The following is a 23,795-nucleotide window of genomic DNA, read 5'->3' as shown; positions in this document are numbered from 1 at the left end:
CTTAATGTATTTGATATTTTCTTTTATTTACTTCTTGTAACAACTAGCCCGATAAAATAATTATTTCGCAGTTCATTTCTTTTAGACAATCTAATTCCCCCAAAACTGACCTGCGCTTTCTCAACAACGTTGTCCAGTGTGGTGTAGAATGATTGGGACATCTAAAAACATAAATGTGGAAAACTTAATTAGCTTAACTAAAAAAAATGGTAGATTTGGTGTAAAGAAGGGTATTGAATTCAGTTGACAGCTTCAGTCATACTTATTCATGTTGATCCTTTTCTACTGGAACAAATCACAACTTCACCTTAAAATCCCAGTGACAATATTTTTGTACAAGGTAACTTCGCCCTTGCTTGCTATTTGATGTATGAACATGAAGAGATCAATTCAGAAAGGTGTTTGAATAAAATGGTAAGTAATAGAGCACTGTCCACACTAAGGCCTATTTTTGCTGATAACAAAAATTGCACCGCATGCCTAAAATACACCATTTCGAACTACCCGCTACATATTAATTAGAGTTCATATTACATTTGTATAGCAGTATGTGTTGTCATCTATATAGGTGTGCAGGTCTTTGTTGTAATGTGTGTGTTGCTTTTTGTTTTCTTTTTTTTTTTGCTCAAAAGTTGTTTCCCCTTTATCATGTTTATCGTTGTGATGTTGGGTTTTTTTTGTTTTGTTTTTTTTCCTTTTTCATATTTGGGGTTTTTATTTTGGTAAGTTATTTTGTGGGTTGGGTTTTTTCCCCTTAAAAATCGACTCCATTTAATGCTAAATATACGGTTAACCAGTTGTCCATGACAAGGTTTGTTGGGATCGGTTTATAATTGGTTATACCAAATTGCTGTTTCATATCAGAATGGGATCCGATCGACTATGGTCGCTTATCTAACGATATACAAAATCCTGATAAGTTAACCTGTTAAAACCCGCCACATTATGTATGGATGTGCCTGTCCCAAGTCAGGAGCCTGTAATTCACTGGTTTGGCGTTAGTTGCTGTGTAACATAATTGTTTTTCGTTCATTTCTTTGTACATTAATTAAGTAGGCCGATAGTTTTCTCGTTTGAATTGTTTTGCATTTGTGATTTGGGGTTCATTTATAGCTGACAATGCGGTATGGGCTTTGTTCATTGTTGTAGGCCACAGTGTCACCTATAGCTGTTAAAAGCTGTGTCATGTTGGTCCCTTATGGAGAGTTGTCTCATTGGCAATCAAACCACATCCTATTTTTTATAAAGACGTTTAAATGGTTAAATTGGGCCAAATGGAAATTCAAACATTTCAACCAAATTCAACCAACAACAAGAAGAGATTGACAGCTACTGATAATCATTTAGTTTAAACAATATTTTATTTCAAGAAGTGCACAAAATATAATTATACAATATGAAATACAGGGATTCGGAAACAAGTAAAACTTATATAAATCCGTCTCCCTTTTAAAAAAAATGACAAAATTAGGAACATAGTATAAGAAACTCGTATAACGCAATTTTCAATTCTTAGCTAACCTGTTTATTCTGTGGTTTGCCCGTTACTCAGAAGTCAGTTTGATCGAAAAATGTGATCAACTCGTATTTAAATAATTATAGTGCATGTAACTGAGAAATATGTTAATGTTTCGAAAATAAGGTTACATCAAATAAAGTTTCAAAACGTTAATCGACATCGACATAAAAATAATTGTTACGGACCAAATCTCCCTGTTTCTAAAATAAATCTTTGTACAACTTTAAAAATATTTTCGTTTTCCTCATCACTGATTAGTTCACTACCAGATAATAATGTTTGTATATTATACATTGGTAGTGTAGAAATGGTTTGTGTTCTGATGAGTCGAAAATTATGACATTCTAGTAAATAGTGTTTGCTGCTCTCAACTTGCCCACATATACAGAGACTGGAAAGAACAATATTTTTCTGGAAAAGGTGTTCATTTAAACCACTGCAGTTCAACCGGAGTCTGGCGTGAAGTATTTGGCCTTTTCTACAACCAGCATTATAATATGTGGGGACTTTCTTAGTATCTCGATTTATATAATTTTTAAGTGTAAATTTTGAAGGATTACATCTAACATCTCGTGGAAGCCTGTTCCAATCACGAATTACAGATGGTAGGAAAGAATTTTGATAATCATTTTTTCAAATACCGTATAGCGGGTTATTTTCGCGAGTGCAAAATTTCGCGATTCTCATTGAACGAGATATACGAAAAAAAATTGCGGATTCAAAACTGTTATCAATACCTTTGCGTGTACCCTTTAAAAATTGCGGAATTTATTTTGTCGATTTTTCAACCCGCTATACGGTATTACTAACGTATGTCACACTATAAAGGTCTGTTCGTTGTACTTTCAAACACTTTGATCTCGATTCGCTTTCTCTTTTTATTGTGGCACCACGTTATAAGCTGGAACCGGTCCGCCTTCTAGAGAAGCCGAACTAGTCGTGGTTTGTGAAATAACAAACGTTATCGCTTAGATGCATTTAAACTCTACATCTATGAAAAGGATACTGGTAAAAATGTATATACTCAGTTAATATATATCTTCACAAATGTCCAATGTGAAGGCATCTTTAAAAATGTACAGCTAATATGCATCTCAACAGATGTTTATCTGTAAGCATCTCTCGAAATGTAAAGTGTGTAAGCATCCAACCAAATGTACAGTTTATACACATTTGTACAGTTTATAAGCATCTCACCAAATGTAGTTTATAAGCTTCTCACCCAATGTACAGTTTGTGAGAATTTCACCAAATGTACAGTTTGTGAGAATTTCACCAAATGTACAGTTAATTAGTATCTCACATACTGTACAGTTTATAAGCATCTAACGAAATGTACAGTTTATAAGCATCCAATGTATTGTTTGTAATCACCTCACCAAATGTACAGTGTATAAGCATCTCACAAAAAGTACAGTTTGTAAGCACTTGACAAAATGTACAGTGTATAAGCATCTCACAAAATGTACAGTTTGTAAGCACTTACCAAATGTACAGATTATAAACAACTTACCAAATGTACAGTTTGTAAGCAACTTACCAAATGTACAGTTTGTAAGCACCCCACCAAATGTACAGTTTGTAAGCACCCCACCAAATGTACAGTTTGTAAGCAAGTCATGAAATAAACAATACCCTTCGTCAAGAATGGTTGCTGCTAGCTTAGCAAAAAATTAGTCGACTTATTGCAGGAATCAGAAGACGTTAAGATGAACTTGTTATTTGTTCAAATGGAGCCTGCGCACAAAGTACATGTACTAATTCTTTGGCGTATAACGATCAACCATGATGTGAACAATCATCTAAAGATTCATTTTGAAATGTCTGACATTGTAAAGTTCGACTGCAGTCAAAGTTGTAAAATGCATTTTTTTTGTACAAAAAGACACTTCATTTTGTTATAAAAATTTTGGTTAGATAAAACTTTTTTTTTCATACATTGTTTGTTCGTTTTAAAGCCAATGTTTCAATATTATTTTACAAATATTTTATCATATTCCATCCAAAATAAGAGACTGATTTTTGAAGTTTTAAAAAATCACGGTGCTGCAAAACTTTTTTCCATGTGTATATTTCAATTCAAACTTTATTATTCCGGATGGTGCCATTTATTTAGACGTAACATTGATTGAAAACGTCCATATTGGACGTTTTGTGTCCAAACAAAATTATTAGTTGACTATGAACATGATGAAATATTGAAAGCAGTTATAACTTGTATCCACTTCATTATCTGTCTAGTAAATTTCCTAAATTAATTCAAATCTGTTTAAAACCAGACTTATGTTCATTACCGTCCTCCAAGGATATTTTTTCCTCCGTGTATAGGACGTTACATTCATGTTTAGCTCTTGTTGTCTTCTTACAAAATAATGAAATATAATAACTCTCTAAAGTGTATTAGTGGGATTGGTTACATACAGAACTTGAAGTGTGGATTCTTGGGGAAAAAAAGGTCACCTATGATTATTTTTATCTCACATGATTTTTAACAAATGTTCTCTAAGGTACATGGGTCCATATAGGATGCGCGCATAGGCAAACGAACCCGAGGCATATTTTGATAGTATTGTATCTATTGATTACCTTTATTTGTATTGTACTTAAGATTAACTTTGAAATTCCATTATTTTCAATTTTTAAGATATTTTTCACGGTCTGGCGCAAACTATTGCTAAAAAGAATAAATATAGAAACTTAATGTATTACCTTAACTTTTTCATGAAAAAATAATATTTGACATTCGAAGATTATTTTTTTTACTGAATTAGAGCACAGATGTCTGTGTGTGTGTGTGTGGGTGGTTTTTTTTTATCTCTCTTTTCCAGTGTGTTTCTTTACTTTTTTTTATCTTAAATCACGGTTTGAAATTTCTAATTCTAAGTTCTTAGTTTTTTTTGTTGTTAATTTGATTTTTTTAAAGTGTAATTTTTAATTTAGAACTTCAATCTTTTTTTATTGTTTTTATTTAATCTTAGTATGTACATTTTTGAGAGAGAACACAACATAAGCAGTTTCTACATGAACGGATAACAATCATATTTCTCTCGTCCCTATTTTTGTTTGCCTGTCGATATTACATTTCTGTATACATGTATACGCACTCTTTGCAGATGAATAAAACTGTACACAATTTGCGTCACATCTTAAGATGACAAAAAAATCAAATATTTGTATACATAATCAATCACGATATGTAATTAATAGGTAATTAATGTTTTGACAGAAATGAGCGATACAAGTACATGTACGTTTACATTGGCGCCACAATTGCAACACGTTCTGGGGGGAAATGTCCGAAATAAAAATGTCCAACGTAACAAGAAAATAGCGGCATTTTTTTATTATTGTTTTTGGCATTACGTGACATCGTGTTGACGCGTGCAGGACCTTAAATGACTTATGTCCAAAAATACAAACTTCATTGATACATAATTGATACTAAAATAATCATTAATGAAATATAATTATTTATGACCGGAAGGAAAAAGATGGTCATGCAGTATAAGGATTGCTTACGTCAATGGACAGTCGTTGTTATCCAAGTACCCTGTGTGATCTTTTATAAGTTTTAGTCCCGGAACTTCTGTTTTAGAAAGCACCATTATGTGACTAAGACTTCCTAAAACAAATACACTAAAATAGATTCTTTTGAAATATTGCGACCTGAACCTGTTTTAAGTTTTGATAATAAATGCGTTCATTGCTACAAAAATAGAAAAAGAAAGAACAATCGTTTTTTACATTAACTAAATTCATAACAAAGTCATGTTAAAGAACTTGCACAATGATATAAGTCTATTGCCATTAGCCATATTTGATTTTATAATTCATTATAAATATATATAATGAATTGTTGCTGATTCAACGATTGTTGCAAAGAGCACTATCATGCATTGCTATATGTTTAGTTTAATTTGTTTACAATAGGTGTGAAAACACACACACACACACACACATCAAACAAATGTTCTTTTTCAGTTTGTAATTTGCATATTCCAATTTGAGTGTTACGCAATGATAACAGAAAGTATATCAGAATTGCGACATTACATTTAACCTTTTACCCTCACAAATGCGTAAAATGTCAATAATTGGGGTTTTTTTTACATGTTCATGAAATACACATCTTTTTGACAGCCACTAATGTAGATATAAGCGAAATGCTCCTAAAACCTGATATTTCATCTACTCGTCTAAATAGCACTGCCAAAACCGTCTAAATAGCACTGCCAAAACCGTCTAAATAGAGATGCAAAAATGGTCTAATTAGAAAAGCAGACACAAATATACCATAAAGTCCCCTAATTATATTTCTATTTTCTTACAGCTAATGACATCATACGTTTTTAACGGTAAGCCACCAGTGATGATATCATACATTTAAAAAATATATTTTCAATAAGATCATAAAGTCAATTGACCTTGAGCTGCCTTATTATGAAACAGAGTGACTGCGCAAAGATTTGTTTTCACTAAATAATTATGACATCGATGTGAAAATTTTTAATTTGTTTTGAAATTTATTTACATCTGTCAAACCTAATTGTACTTTGTATCAATCATGTGCGAATTCTCTTGTAGTTTTTATTTATTGCCCGTTTTGAGAACCTATATAACTTCTGCTTTAAGATATCGATTCCGAAAACCATTAAATATAAACCACAATTAAACATCCAAGGACTCGTCGGTTATGTTTGAACGATAAGCTAGATGACCAATCACTGGACCTTATGACTTTTGTTATACCTACAAGTATATGACCGGTAACAACAGAGCTTGTTTCTGATTGTCGGTTTTATTGCTAACTTTGACAGTTTAGTTGTCCCCTTAAGGAAACCATCAAAAGGAACTAGATACACACAGGTGCTAAAACAGGGAAAATGTCATAAAATTACTCATCAAAATGTTAGAAGATATTCATGCCATTTTGGTTTGCGCGACGTCATTCTTGTTCTCATAATGGTTATATTTTTTCTTACGCAAAGCTGTTGGTAAAAATTAAGTGAACCTTTAACTTTATAATTATACTCTTGGATATTTTTCATTGGAACTACTTACTTTTGTCATACGTATTATATTTTAAATATTTTCGAATTATTACAAAAACTGCCGATTTTTCTTGAAGGAATAAGTGTTTATATTTATCAAGCAAAGTCGGTCATTCATTTCATAGACAACCTAAGGTTATTCCTGCACCAATCCTGACATAAACAATACGCATTGACACTTTGGATACCAAAAATCAATAGTGATGGGGGAAGCTTACTGTCATAACAAACAACAATGATCATGTATGCGACCAGACGATGTGTAACGGTATTGTTTCTAAATGTGAACTGCTGTGTGGATATTATGACTAAATAATACAAGTCAGAAAAGGATATTCAGTTCTATGAGAAGGAGTTAACTTCATTATGAAATTTGATTTTGTTTCGTGTTTTGTTTTTGTGTTTGTGTTTTTATCAATATCGTGTGATGGTAAAGGACGGAATGAAATCCAGAGGAAAAAACGAATCAAACATATTAGTACAAAAGTATATAGACCTTCAAAGGACATGTATGCGAAATATCTTAACATGGATCCACCTAGGTTTCCACCTACGATTATCCATACACGATTACGTGTACCGTTTGACGGGCCACCACCAAAGTATAAATGGAAACCAAAATCATTACACTTGAATAGGGATAAAATGCGGAGTAAAATGTTGAATCCTGGTGGTAGAAATACAAAAAAGGTCAAATGGTATCCATCTAAATATCCAGTTTTAACCGGAAAAACATTTGGCAAAGGAAATCCAACGAAACATGTGAAGAGGAAAATTTACCGAACAACAAAACAATTTAATCCGTCAACTAAATCAGTATATAGATACACTGTTGCCCCAAGAAAACCTCATCCAAACAGAGCAAGGATTACTTATCCAGCAAAAGCAATGCCAATTCGTACAACAACAATTAAACCACAAAGACCAAAATCAATACATCTGTTCAATCCTATAAGTGACTATGTTCTTTCTACAGAACCTACAACACCAAAAGCATCTGTTTTTATTCCTGTGCCTATTTTGAATGAGCTTATCATTGATTTGGCAAAACCAGTGTCGCAGACAACTACTATGAAACCTATTCCAATTGCCAAGAACAAACCTGTACATTCAGTATTTGAAAGTACAACACCAATACCATGGCCAAGAGTTTTTACGCGTAGACCAATATCAAGGAGGCAACCTCCACCGTCTATAATCTTAATAAGACCTAGACCTAGACCGAAGCCTAAAACTACCTTTTCACCAATTATGTTACACCAGACTACAATGCCGCAAATTATTGTTCCTCCTGTTTTTCCTGCTTTGTTTGAACAAGCACCAAGGTTACCAACTTTGAAAAACAACGACGTGAAGCGCGTTCGCATACTAAAAACAACACAATCGCCAACTACTACCCAGAAAACAACAAGCACTGGTTTACCTCAGACAACTTTTCAACCAACCGTAGTACCACACACCACTACTCAAAAGTCAGGCCAAACAAAATGGCGCGACACTGACGACAACGATTCGTTACATATAAAACCTCTTCAAGAATCTTCAACAAAATCATATGAGCCAGTAACTAGATATGTGTCTGTTGAGAAAACAAGTACACAAGGTACACTAACGTCTGTTTCAATGGAGGATTTAACATATAACATCACAACCATGATCTTGGATGAACTTGCAAAATCTTACACGAAATTTCCAACAAATACTGGTGAAGTAAAGATGATTAGTTCTACTAAATCATCACAGACAATATCTACGAAATTACCTACTACGACATCTAAACCTACCGTGACAACGGTTAAACCTATTGTGATAAAGTTTAAACCTATTGTAACAACGGTTAAACCTATTGTGACATCAGAAATGCCAACAGCAAGACACATTTCAATACCATTTGGACTACCAATTGATTACAGTTATCTTGAGGTAAAAGAGGAAAAAACTACTACGAAAAATGCAATATCTGAACATTCCACACAACCGCCAATCATCTCAACAAAAAGTCCTTTGATAATGTCTAAAACATCTTCAACAACAACAAGGGAAGTACCTACAACAACAAGGAAAGTACCTACAACCACAACAACAGAAGTAACTACAACAACAACGGAAGTTCTAACAACAACGGAGGTACACAGAACAACAACGGAAGTACCTACAACCACAACCACAGAAATACCTACAACAACAACGGAGGTACCTAAAACAACAACAGAAGTACCTACAACCACAACGACAGAGATACCTTCAACAACAACGGAAGTACCTTCAACAACAACGGAGGCACATACAACACCAACGGAAGTACCTACAACAACAACAGAAATACTTTCAACAACCACCACAGAACCTACAACCACAACGAAAGTACAAACAACAACCACAGAAATACCTACAACCACAACAGAAATACCATCAACAACAACAGAGGTACCTCCAACAACAACAACGGAAGTACCTTCAACCACCACAACAACAACAGAAGTACATACAACAACAACAACGGAAGTACCTACAACCACAACAACAACGGAAGTACCTACAACCACAACAACAACAACGGAAGTACCAACAACCACAACAACAACGGAAGTACCTACAACTAAAACAACGGATGCGCCTACAACAGCAACAACAACGGAAGCACCTACAACCACAAAAATGGAAAAACCTACAACTCCATTTTCACAAATACTAAGTTCTTCTATTTCGAACTTACCTACTACCTCAAATTTGTCCAAAGGACCAGAAATTGTTAAGAGGGGGGATAACATTCCTACAACTACCGAAGCAATAGATATGAAACATAGTTTGAAAATTATGGGAATACCGTTATATATACCTATGATACGTGAGGATCAAACAACAACACCAGAAACCAGAACAATTAAAGGTATATTCGTTCATATTCCGGTCACAACCGAAGTAGCATCAAACCAAAATGAGACTAATGATTTGAACAGTACCCTTTCATCAAATAATAAAACAGAATTTTCTACAACAATGACGATGATTGAAAATGACGAACAAACGTCAACGATGCTAACATCAAACGAGTCAACTACATTGTTATCAACTTCAACTCTAGAAGAGTCGACAACCGAAAAATCTATTTCAGAGGACTCAACAATAATGTTTACTACCACAGAAAACCAAACAGAAATACAACCAACATCACCTTTGGAAGAGTCAACCACAATATCATCAACTCCATATTCAAATGAACCAACAGAAATACGAGAAATATACACTACAGAGAAATCTGAACTGATCCCGTCAACAACAACTTCACTACCTTCTAGCAAAACCCTGAGAAGTACTACATCTTCGTCAACTATTTTAAGTACTACCAATTTGCCAACGACTGAAAGTACAACAGTGGATAGTACCACAACACCAGTAACTAACAGTACCTCGACGCAGTCCTCAACAACAGAAAAAGACTTGGATAACTCTACATCTCCCTCAAATAGTTCTACAGAATTGTTTAACATTAATCCGGAAACAACTACGAATGAAACAACACAAGAACTATTTTCTACAACCAATATCACTTCCAGTACTCCGACAACGACTGGTTTCGAAATGATTACGTCTCCAACGACAGTTGCAACGACAAATATTTCTATAACGACTAATTCCGAATTAAATATGACTACAACGATAGCGCCAATGAAACATTCAACGACAACTGATTCAGAAATTATTACGACTCCAACGATCGCAGTATCTACAAAAACCTCAGCGACAACTGATTCAGATATTATTACGACTTCAAAGATAGCTGTTGCTACAAATACTTCAACAACGATAGCTTCAGAAATTGTTACGACTCCAACGATCGCTGTTGCTACAAATACTTCAACAACGAACGATTCCGAAATTACGACGCCAACGATTGCTGCAGTTACAAATACTTCAACAACGAACGATTCCGAATCTATTACGAATCAAACAACAGCTGCAACAACAACAACAACACCAACCAGTCGGGAGCCAACAACAGAGGTGAAAATGGTGTTTCCAGAACACGTTACTGGAAGGTTTCCATCTTCTACAATGAAACCTGCGGTCAGGATTCCACACAATTGTGTCACTATGTAAGTAACGTTTGATTCTAGAAAAATGCAAGTTCTATCTTACGACTTAACATTAAAGATTAATACAATATTGACTGTTAATCAAACTTTGAATGTTTCGAAATAATAAGGGTTTTCTACCTCGGGAATAGATATACCTTTCGGAGATACCCAATACTCTCCAACTTCGTACTTTATTTGTCTTTTATGACTGTTTTGATTCAATTGCATTACAAAATCATTTGAAGTGCAGACGAAACGCGCGTCCGGTGTTCACAATTTTGAACCTGGCGTCTATGTTGTGTTTATTGAAGTTGTAATTATAGGATAAAAGGTATAATATGTCGAAATTGTTGCCTCTTCCCCGAATGGCCCTCTTATTTAATTTCATATAGCAACACAAGTTAAAAACATTTTCGGAAACCTTAAGTCCTATTTTGATGAATTTGTAATTTCAAACTCGCAAATGTGACAGTCATGACAATGTAGTACAGTTTTTATGGTTATTATGAAATATGTTTATGACCTGCCATTACTGAGAAATCATTATTTTAATACAAATATTGTCATTTATTCCTATATAGCTATATAATGGGGGTTTTACGAGCAGGAGTTCATTTATACAGTGAATTTCTTTAAAGTGTAATCATAGATACCTCATTATTATGCAAGAAACTGTAAACATTTCTGTGTATAATGGGGGAGGGGGTCCCAAAATTCTGACAAAAAATATCATTCTTCAGTATAATTTTTATGAAAAATGTGTTTTTATCAAATAATATGTTTAAACACTGTACATTTATGATAATTTATTAACCACTGATATCGTCAAAACTACAGCTACATGTGTACATGCGATATCTGTATATCTCAAAATGTAGTAAAATCATCAAAATTGTATAAATGTAGTTAATCTTTATTTGAAAGAAAATAATTCTTTGTACAGACCAATATCATATCCTCTAAGAAAATATACAGTTGAAGATGGGTTATATGTGTTTTTATAGTCCATTGACGTCTTAAATTTTAACATGTATTTATCATTTTCAAATTTTCTATTTAAGGGGGTGTCCGAAAGGCAGAGTGTGTTTGTCAGATCAAAACGATCTTTGTTTTAAAGGCGAAAAAGCACGTACATGTTTTTGTAAACCTGGTAAGTATAACTGATAGGTTTTCTTTTATTGTTTGATATTTTGTAAACAAATCAAAGAATAAATATGAAGATAGAATAATTTATGGTTGATTGCTTAAAGTCCAGTGGCAAATATTTCATGCATATTCAGGACGATATATAAAAAAAAATGTGGTATGCGTGACAATGAGACAACTCTCTATCCAAGCCACAATGTATTAAAAAAAGTTAACAATTATAATACATAGTACGGTCTTCATCACGGAACCTTGGCTCACACCAAACAGTAAGCTATAAAGGACCAATATGTTTTCATTCTTAAACCTTATACATTGGTCTCGAAACTTCAACGAGAACTGGCACAAACCCCAATGTAGAACACATGTGTATGGATGTGTCTTTGATATATTTCGTCTCTCTTTTATATTTGTTTGAACAATAAACACATCTTTTAATTGAAAGTTCAAACAACATGTATCACCCAAAACAATGAATCTCTTTTTATTTTAAAGGCTTTAATATACTTTTTTTTATAGGATGTAAGCATGAGAATATGTTAATTGAATTAGGCCAGCCTGTTGTTATGGACCGTTGTGGCAATTTGTGTTATTGTGGTTCCGGTGGATTGGTAAGTAAAGATACACATTATTTTAATATGCCATGATATACTTCTTTCTCAGCAAAAAATGTCAAAATCCTACTTTTTGAGGAAATAAATTAAAAGCACATTTATTTTTCAACCACATCATCTGTTTTAAGAATAAAACAAATCTGTTTATTTATAAAATTGCAATGCATAAGTTTATAAATGTTTTGATATGGTATAGATCGTTTTCAGCAACAAAAACAATCATTCTGTGGTGGTTTTTTTTTAAATACAATTGCTATGATAATCATTCCCAACAAATGAATTGACATATGATCTGTAAATGTTAGTTACGAATGTCTTATCAGCGAAAACATGGTCCATTCTACCTTCACTTAGTACTCGGAGTACAAAACTTGTGTTCGAAACCACAGATTCAGTATTTTGAATTGTTGATTTCTGAGTTTTTAAAAGTGCGATAACTATAATCATATTTTTTATAAAATGCGAGACCGCTAGTTTGAGTTTGCTATATCCATAGTTTCATGTCCAATATGAAAAACACCGATGTTATAAAAAGAAACATGAAATTGTTTGCATTTAAGTTAATACTTGAATGTCTACTGTTTCACAGTTGGTTATGTTTGTTGTTGTTTTTTTGGGGGGAGAGGGTAACCTCTTTCACATCCATGACTTATATTACACTACATCATTAAATTTCTGAATAATTTTAGATGGTAATAAAGTTTTATAACACTTTTATGAACGTATATATAGAAAGTCCTTCTATTTAAGTCATGATGGACCAGATATGTAACATATAACACACGTCAGAAATGAATGACAGTTGACAAAAACTTTTGATCTAAATAAACACTTAATGGTCTAGCCATTGTGGGGTGAAAAATAGAATAAAAAATATCGAACTATAAGGAACATTCAAAACGAAAATTCCCTCATCGTATTGCAAAACCAAATGCTCACAAACACCAAACGAATGGAAAATAACTTTAGCATACCTGACTTGCTTCATGCATAATTTTTCTTATTTATAAAATTTATATAATGAATTATGGCCATGGATTTCTTGATTTTCTTTGTAGTTCTGTTTGAGTATTGATATTTTGTTTCACTTTATGTATTGCGAAAGTTTATTTAGAATAAGTCAGTACTTTTTATTTTCCTATTTCAGACTGCATGTACGAAAATACCTTGTGAAAAGAGCAGATATGTAATAACAACACCAAACCCTTTTAAACCAGTCGAGTTTAAACCTGATGTAAAGGATAGGGGACCGACTAGGGGCGACTCGCCTTATTTCTATGTGGACAATACGAAGTCCAAGTCAATAAAAGTTCATGGATTACATTTTCCTGATCAATTGTTGGCGTGGTTGTCTCCTTTTTCGTCGGAATTCAGGGAAAGTCTTCCATCCTCTGGAATTAAGGCAATTTCGATTGAAAATCTATTCAAAACTTGAAAACTCAGTGTGAAAAAAAGTTGGAAAACAGATTAATTTTCAGATTCAAGTTTATATGGTTTACCACCGCTTTAAAACCATCGTTCGCTTGCGAAGCAGTTGTTTGTAAAGATAGACCGGATGTAAGCGGCTGGGCCACTGATTTCTATCTTTGTAACGTTTTTAATGTTCGTGACTCTATGAAGGAGAACAATGTGTTGCTTTCTGTCTTGTTAACGTTTACTTGTGTAATTCTCGTTTCATAAAATGAAGTTATTTATTGTTTGAACAAATTAGCAGGATAATTTGATTTCATTGTTGACAAGCAGATGACAATAGTCCCATTTTATTATCGTTGTACAAAATATTAATAAAAATCTTATGATTTAGTGTATATGATTATGTTGTTTATAATGAAGATTGAAGTTCAAAAATTAAAGACATTAAAGGACGAACAGCTTTACCTCATATCCAAAATCAAAATATACATCAAAATAATCATGAATTCAATGGATTAATGAAAAGTTATGAAAGCGTTTGTAATGTCTTGTCATATACATGATATAGTACATTGGCGGCTCCAGGGGGGCTGGGGTTGGAACCCCCTTTTTTTTTTAAATCAATGAATTTGAATGGGAGCATATAGTTAGAATCCCCCCTTTACTCTTGGTTGTGACCCCCTTTTTTAAATGGCTTGATCCGCCCCTGTAGTATAAATACACTAGCAGTCCGTACTCGTTATCATCGCCTTTGCCAATTTTGATAGCGATCTTTTTATATCCTTTTTCATTTGCTCAAAATATACTCGAAAAGTATTGTATAATTTGTAATATACTGCATGCTCATACACACATAAGATTGTTACATAGTTGTAATTTGGAAAGAACTATATATAAATATGATTTACTAGTGTCCAATCCTTTTTATACTTTTAGTCAATAAAACACTAAACCCTAATGAGAATTGGTTTACTTTTTTGGTCGTGTAGACCTGATACTATTATATGTGTTATAGTAGTCTCAGTGTAGACAAACTGATAGTATGCCCTGTAATCGACAAGACTCGTGTTGTAATTTATTAACATTAAATTTGTTTTTGAAGGAACCGAAATCAAGTTAGAGAAGATGGAACGATATTAAAAATTTCTTTCAAGAGAAATAAAAATGAACAATATTAGAACCAAAAACTAGAAGGAAAACAACTAACAGTTATACAGGACTAATAATTTCTCTTTTGGATCACAATGACAAAATATGTAATTGTAACAACAGACAAAAAATCTCAAGAATTCTTTAATAAATGAAAAGAACTTGTTCACAAATTCCAAAGGCAGTTACAATGCATGTACCAGTAATAACCGGTTATGCATGATCTTGTGATAAAACAGAACAAGAAGTAAACAAAGCAATAAAATATTTGTATTTTCATAATACATTAACACTATATCAGACGTGTTCTCGAAAGTGATTAATGTACAGCTATAAAACATGCATAATTTTACAAATGTACAAACACACAAGAATTTAACATTGAATAAAAAGCAAACCTATAAACAATACACACAATACAAAAAAAAAATACAAATACACAAACAAAGAAACAAAAGAAAAACATGTGATAAATGCAATTGATCATGAATATGAAGAAAGGGATATATATATGCGGACATTCGTCGATGAGACAACAACCCAATAAAACACATAACCAATGCAAGGATGTTCCTCGAATTTATCTGGTTTTAAATTTTGTTTTATATACGTTGATTACAAACATGATTTATAAGTATATAAAAGATGTCGATCATTAAAGATATATGTTGTTTAAATAATCTTTATCGAACCTTGGCAAATTTTAACTTGAAGATTCAATTTGGCTGATTGACTGTTGCTTGCATATATACACGGTGGGTATGGTTGTCCTGCGAGAGAACGTACTGTGCTGGTGATTCGGTCCTGACGGGTGCTGGTGATCAATGAAAAAATGTAAACAAACACGAAAATGATGATTTTTGACGTTTTCACTCATAAAAAATGGAAGAAAACAGTTGAGATTTTTCAATTTCGTTTCTTATGGGTTCATATGTAAACCATTAAAAAAATGACCCTCTAAACTGTTTCAGTAAGCGTAACTCAAAAATGCTCATTTTCAGAAAATCTCGAACTGAAAAAATAAAACAAAAATGCTCATAGAGTCCGCTTTCTATACCGCAATCCACACGACAAAACAATTTTGTGCAAACACATTGCAATTTATTAAAATTTAGCATTTTCTCAATTTATTCATGTCCTGATACTGTGCTGGTGGGTCCTGTCATTGTGCTGGTGGGTCCTGATACGGTGCTGGTGATTTTGGATAAGAAGTTGGTCATATTTGAAACACATGTTACAAAATCAATAAAATTAGCCAGATAATTGTTGCCAACAGGATCTATGACTCCTATTTTAGCTCTTGTGCATCCATTTGGCTGTTTAATATGTGTTTTCAAATAATCTGAACTTGTATTACATAATTACATAAAAGGGCAACATCTTTCGTCCAATATTAGATAACAATATATAGTATCTAAAATAAGTTAAAAATTCCACAATACTATATAATTCATTTTATGTGTCAATTTGTTCGAAAAAAGTCGAAAAGAAGAGACTTTTTTTAATGTCATGATTATATGTCGCTTTTTAGATCTATGCTTAGCATTTATTTCAGATGACATGGACTCCTCACCCTGATGACTCTGCTGCCTTTCATAACTTTATCCGTATACATATATTAATAGATAAACAAAAGGCTGCATGCAACACGTATTTTTGTATTTGAAATGATTCGTTGTAACGAGAATATTTGTGGTGAATGGAAACTGTGAGGGTGACAATCTTAAATTGCTTATAAATGTTGCTGGAACCAGTTCCGTTTAATATCTGATCTGAATTTTCTGAAATTAGCAAGGTAGATAGACATTTTGATTTTTTTTACTCGGTAATGAACCATTTGAACCATTGTGTTGATCCCATGCTAAACATAACAAAAATCTCTGTACAAAGGTCTGTGAATTTTCTACAAAAATAGTGATTTTATTTTCACTAAATTCTCTTTTTCTACTAAATACAATAATGAACTATAAATAATAATGCTTTGCAAGAAGTTTCCCCTTGATATATGTACAAAATTATATCTCTATTATTCATTGTCTGTACTGTTTTGATACTATTGCAGTTTGCACATTTCGGAATTGACAGGCCACAGGAGGGGTCATAAACCGTACACTAAAAGATAAAATATTGATATAAGTACTAAATTTGCATATTTGAACCCCTACCCCGGCTTGTTTGTTTAGGAGTCTGGAGTGTCTAAAAATGGTCGATTACAGACAGCCGAGTACGCATTTTACTTTCCAGGCGTGTTATTGTTGATTGTTAAAGACCTGAAAACGGATAGATGGAAACAAAAATGTTTGATATAAATGGCTTTAGATTCAGTTTTTTTTTAATATAAATTAAGGCTACATTTTAATATAATATTTCTATGAATTTACAATATAAATAAATACAGAAAAAAATATGAATGAAGTGAAATATCTTAGTAAGGAGTCATTACTACAGAGATGGTGTGTTTGACACACAAAACTTAAAAGCTTAGTGATATTACCAATATTAAAATAAAAGTGTATTTTAGTTAGGTATTTTTTCCATTTACTCATTTTCAATTATAATCAAGGCACATTTTATTTTTATTCATGAAAAATATTTATATATAGAAAAGAAGGACACATTGTTCACTTCCTCCCCCGTAATTCTTTATCAAAAATATTTTATTTTGAAATGAAAAAAGCTAAGAAATCTTAATTTTATTAGTGTTCTCTAGGTTATCTCGTCTTCATTCTCTGACATATTCTAGCCTGCCCTTTCATAAAATAGTGATTTTTTTTAGTGTTCTATCGAACTTTCGAAAAAAAAAACCTGATAACCGTTTAGACAAAAAAAAATTGTTGGAAAAATCTTACAGCAAGTGATTCTTAATAGCTATAAGATACATTTTTCTTTTACAATACAACTTTTAAATCTTACGGGAAACTATTCCAAGCTTTCACTGTAACCTCGCTCTAACTTATCCCCATCCCTCCCCCACCCCCCACCCCACCCAAAAAAAACCCACACCAAACAAACAAACCCGCAATACTATTGTCATTCTTATAGTCAGCACTCAATTGTTCACAAACAAATGTGTTTTAAGCTGCTAAAGACATGATTCAAACGCTCAGAAAGTCCTTTGTTCTATATTTTTGCTCTCCATTTTTATGCAAAACCTTTTACATTTTTATTTTATGGCTTATTGTTGAAGGTCGTACGATGACGTATGGTTGTTAACACATACTTCCGTTGGTTTCTTGTGGAAATTTGTCCATTGACAACCAACATACCACATCATCTACTTTATATAAGTATTGTATAAATTACAACGTATTTTGGTGATCTTGCAAAATGATCGTAATCCTAAAAATCGTAAACATATTTTCTTATCTTAAAAGGGGGCAAGAAGGGTTCCATTAACAGGCCAATAAATAAGATTACAGTTAGTTTAAAAAAGAAATTAAAAAATAGGGTTATTTTTTCTCTCATAATAACAGTAAACAGATTCACAACAATGTCAATTTCCAGAAAGCAGACAACAGCTAATAAGTCAATAACAGTACAGCATCAATGATCTTTAATATATGCCACTTTTAACTAAAATATAAAAGCACAGAACCAGGACATAGGAGCACAGAACCAGGACCATTTTTCTTATCACCAGCACAGCGTCAGGACAATTCCGTTTAACGAACTTGCACGACTTTTACAATATAATATTGTTGTAATATACTTTGCATGGTACTTATGACACATCAGAGAAAAATTAAGCAACAAAACAGTCGTTTTATTGCCGTTCTGATACAATGTAAACAAACCCACCAGCACAGAATCAGGACCCACCAGCACCCGTCAGGACCAAATCACCAGCACAGTACGTTCTCTCGCAGGACAACCATACCCACCGTGATATAGCCTAGTGGAAAAATCAAAGAAAAACAATAGTGTTGATGCTTTATCCTCTCTTCGCGACATACATGTATATTGTTGTACCGTTCCAGCAGACAAAGCCCCATACAATATTGTTTACACCAAAACTCACTATTTGGAATGTCTCACTTAAGAACTATTAATTTTCACAGCATGGGTATCATATTCCTACATGCACAATCCACGAAAGAGATTTTAGGAATTCACCCTTGACTCATTTGGTATCAACATAAAAAGGACGATTGAAATATATATCTGTATTGTGGATATCTAATAAGAACGATCATAGTGAAGTTGTCACGATGATCGAATAAACATCTTTCTGCTTTACAGTTAAAACAAGCTTTTAGTGTTTACAGTAATAGCTTGTTTAAAGAAATATTGTAGTCGAGGTGGTTTATTCAACCAACGGTGTTAATCTGATGTGAATTCCTTCAAATTCGTTGTGGAAGGTTGTCTCATTGGTAATATACTACGTCCTCTTACTTTTATATAAAGATTCACCTCTAAAATGTTATACAATTTTACAGAAAATATCACTCCCTTTGCTTTAAATGTGCATATCACAATCACGTATTATAATTGACCAATATGATGTGTCGGTGTCTTAACTCACTGGCGATATTTTTTCGCAGTCTTTGTTCTTCAGACACCAGTATATACTCATATGGTCTGTAATTTTACTAATTGTGTCCTATTCCCGATTGCTTTACTGATTATGGATTTGCACGATGGTTGATGCATGCTCACGTGAAATTCACATACAAAATTTCACTTGAACTGAATTCATGTAAATCACAATTCACGCGAAATTTAAATTACCATTTTTACCCAAGAGTTTCATGTATGTTTCATGAGGTCAGATTGACTCCATTTTGTGATGGAAAGAAGCTACTCATTTTAAAGGTTAAATTGAATTTACATTGTAGCAGAAAGTGATGAAACACCCTTTCTCATTATCAATATAAAAAGAAGATGTGGTATGATTTTCAATGAGACAACTCTCCACAAAAGACCAAATTAACACAGAAACAACTATATGTCACAGTACGGTCTTCAACAATAAGCAAAGACCATACCGCATAGTCAGATATAAAAGGCCCCGAAATGACAATGTAAAACAATTCAAACGATAAAACTAACGGCCTAATTCAGATTGACTTCAAATTTCAAATAATGATCAAATATCGGTGGCTCCTCATTAACAAGGTCAAATTGAATTCACATGGTGATAGAATGTCGCGTTTTATTATCAAGGCCAGATTGACTAAATATTGATAGAATATCGCTACTAACTATCTAGGTCAAATTGACGTCACATGGTGATAGAATGTCGCTTCTTACTATCAAGGTCATATTGATTTCACATGGTGATATTATATCTCTTTTGATTACCAAAGTCAGATTGAATTCATATGGTGATAGAATGACGCTTCTCATTATCAACGTCACATTGACTTCAAATTTCTAGTAGTGATTAAATATAGATCGCTACTCACTTTCAAGGTCAAATTAAATTCTCTTGTTAAAGAATGTCACTTAGTATTATCAAGGCCAGATTGACCTTAAATATTGATAGAATATCGCTACTAATTACCAAGGTCAAATTGACTTCATATGGTGATAGAATGTCGCTTCTTATTATCAAGGTCAGATTGACTTTAAATGTTGATATCAATTCGCTACTCATTATCAAGGTCAAATTGAGTTCACATGTTGATAGAATGTCGCTTCTCATTATCAACGTCACATTTACTTCAAATTTCTAGTAGTGATCAAATATAGATCGCTACTCATTTTCAAGGTCAAATTGAATTCTCTTGTTTAAGAATGTCACTTAGTATTATCAAGGCCAGATTGACCTTAAATATTGATAGAATATCGCAACTTATTACCAAGGTCAAATTGACTTCACATGGTGATAGAATGTCGCTTCTTACTATCAAGGTCAAATTGATTTCACATGGTGATATTATATATCTACTCATTACTAAAGTCAGATTGACTTCACATGGTGATAGAATGTCGCTTCTCATTATCAAGGTCACATTGACTTCACATTTCAAATAGTGATCAAAAATATTGGTCTCTACTCATAATCAAGGTCAAATTGAATTCACATTGTGATAGAATGTCGCTTCTTATTATCAAGGACAGATTGACTTCATATGGTAATAGAATGTCTCTACTCATTATCAAGTTCAGATTGACTTTACATGGTGATAGAATGTCTCTACTCATTATCAAGTTCAGATTGACTTTACATGGTAATAGAATGTCTCTACTCATTATCAAGGTCAGATTGACTTCACATGGTGATAGAATGTCTCTACTCATTATCAAGTTCAGATTGACTTTACATGGTGATAGAATGTCTCTACTCATTATCAAGTTCAGATTGACTTTACATGGTGATAGAATGTCTCTACTCATTATCAAGGTCAGATTGACTTTACATGGTGATAGAATGTCTCTACTCATTATCAAGGTCAGATTGACTTTACATGGTAATAGAATGTCTCTACTCATTATCAATGTCAGATTGACTTCACATGGTTATGGAATGTCTCTACTCATTATCAAGGTCAGATTGACTTTACATGGTGATAGAAAGTCGCTACTCATTATCAAGGTCAAATTGACTTCACATGGTAATAGAATGTCTCTACTCATTATCAAGTTCAGATTGACTTTACATGGTGATAGAATGTCTCTACTCATTATCAAGGTCAGATTGACTTTACATGGTAATAGAATGTCTCTACTCATTATCAAGGTCAGATTGACTTTACATGGTAATAGAATGTCTCTACTCATTATCAAGGTCAGATTGACTTCAAATGGTTATGGAATGTCTCTACTCATTATCAAGGTCAGATTGACTTTACATGGTACTAGTAATAGAATGTCTCTACTCATTATCATGGTCATATTGACTTCACATGGTGATAGAATGTCTTTACTCATTACCATGGTCATATTGACTTCACATGGTGATATAATGTCTCTACTCATTTTCATGGTCATATTGACTTCACGTGGTGATAGAATGTCTCTACTCATTATCAAGGTCAGATTGACTTTACATGGTAATAGAATGTCTCTACTCATTATCAAGGTCAGATTGACTTCACATGGTTATGGAATGTCTCTACTCATTATCAAGTTCAGATTGACTTCACATGGTGATAGAATGTCTCTACTCATTATCAAGGTCAGATTGACTTTACATGGTAATAGAATGTCTCTACTCATTATCAAGGTCAGATTGACTTTACATGGTAATAGAATGTCTCTACTCATTATCAAGGTCAGATTGACTTCACATGGTTATGGAATGTCTCTACTCATTATCAAGGTCAGATTGACTTTACATGGTGATAGAAAGTCGCTACTCATTTTCAAGGTTAAATTGACTTCACATGGTAATAGAATGTCTCTACTCATTATCAAGTTCAGATTGACTTTACATGGTGATAGAATGTCTCTACTCATTATCAAGGTCAGATTGACTTTACATGGTAATAGAATGTCTCTACTCATTATCAAGGTCAGATTGACTTTACATGGTAATAGAATGTCTCTACTCATTATCAAGGTCAGATTGACTTTACATGGTAATAGAATGTCTCTACTCATTATCAAGGTCAGATTTACTTTACATGGTTATGGAATGTCTCTACTCATTATCAAGGTCAGATTGACTTTACATGGTACTAGTAATAGAATGTCTTTACTCATTATCATGGTCATATTGACTTTACATGGTGATAGAATGTCTCTACTCATTATCAAGGTCAGATTGACTTTACATGGTAATAGAATGTCTCTACTCATTATCAATGTCAGATTGACTTCACATGGTTATGGAATGTCTCTACTCATTATCAAGGTCAGATTGACTTTACATGGTGATAGAAAGTCGCTACTCATTATCAAGGTCAAATTGACTTCACATGGTAATAGAATGTCTCTACTCATTATCAAGTTCAGATTGACTTTACATGGTGATAGAATGTCTCTACTCATTATCAAGGTCAGATTGACTTTACATGGTAATAGAATGTCTCTACTCATTATCAAGGTCAGATTGACTTTACATGGTAATAGAATGTCTCTACTCATTATCAAGGTCAGATTGACTTCAAATGGTTATGGAATGTCTCTACTCATTATCAAGGTCAGATTGACTTTACATGGTACTAGTAATAGAATGTCTCTACTCATTATCATGGTCATATTGACTTCACATGGTGATAGAATGTCTTTACTCATTACCATGGTCATATTGACTTCACATGGTGATATAATGTCTCTACTCATTTTCATGGTCATATTGACTTCACGTGGTGATAGAATGTCTCTACTCATTATCAAGGTCAGATTGACTTTACATGGTAATAGAATGTCTCTACTCATTATCAAGGTCAGATTGACTTCACATGGTTATGGAATGTCTCTACTCATTATCAAGTTCAGATTGACTTTACATGGTGATAGAATGTCTCTACTCATTATCATGGTCATATTGACTTCACATGGTGATAGAATGTCTTTACTCATTACCATGGTCATATTGACTTCACATGGTGATATAATGTCTCTACTCATTTTCATGGTCATATTGACTTCACATGGTGATAGAATGTATCTACTCGTTATCATAGTCATATTGACTTCACGTGGTGATAGAATGTCTCTACTCATTATCAAAGTCAGATTGACTTCATATGGTGATAGAACGTCGCTTCTCATCATCAAATTTGAATTGACTTTTCATGGTGATATAATATCTCCTTTCATTATCAAAATTGAATTTTCTTCACATGGTGAAAAATTGTTGCTACTCATATGGATGCCAATGAGACAACTCTCTCATCCAAGTCACATGTTTTAAAAAAAAAAAGCAGTAAAAGAA

The 23,795-nt window shown here is 33.1% G+C and overlaps 1 protein-coding gene across 1 annotated transcript; it reads left to right on the top strand.

Moving 5' to 3' along the window:
• The first annotated feature begins 6,212 nt into the window (after positions 1-6,212).
• Positions 6,213-14,217, top strand: LOC134725074 (mucin-2-like). Its single transcript, XM_063588588.1, has 4 exons — positions 6,213-10,667; positions 11,711-11,799; positions 12,315-12,406; positions 13,557-14,217. Exons 1-4 carry the CDS (start codon positions 6,937-6,939, stop codon positions 13,842-13,844), a joined length of 4,200 nt encoding a protein of 1,399 aa, XP_063444658.1. The 5' UTR covers positions 6,213-6,936; the 3' UTR covers positions 13,845-14,217.
• Positions 14,218-23,795: the final 9,578 nt, after the last annotated feature.

This window comes from Mytilus trossulus, chromosome 7, assembly GCF_036588685.1.
Source record: "Mytilus trossulus isolate FHL-02 chromosome 7, PNRI_Mtr1.1.1.hap1, whole genome shotgun sequence".
In the NCBI taxonomy this organism is placed as follows: Eukaryota; Metazoa; Mollusca; class Bivalvia; order Mytilida; family Mytilidae; genus Mytilus; species Mytilus trossulus.
The sequence above is the reverse complement of the archived record's forward strand: the minus strand, read 5'-3'. Positions and strand labels throughout refer to the sequence as shown.

Excerpts from the sequence above, each read along its gene's own strand:
- LOC134725074 (XM_063588588.1), top strand. The coding sequence starts at position 6,937 with ATGAAATTTGATTTTGTTTCGTGTTTTGTTTTTGTGTTTGTGTTTTTA. Across the intron at positions 10,668-11,710 it reads CCACACAATTGTGTCACTAT|GGGGTGTCCGAAAGGCAGAG; the intron begins GTAAGTAACGTT and ends TTTCTATTTAAG. Across the intron at positions 12,407-13,556 it reads ATTGTGGTTCCGGTGGATTG|ACTGCATGTACGAAAATACC; the intron begins GTAAGTAAAGAT and ends TTCCTATTTCAG.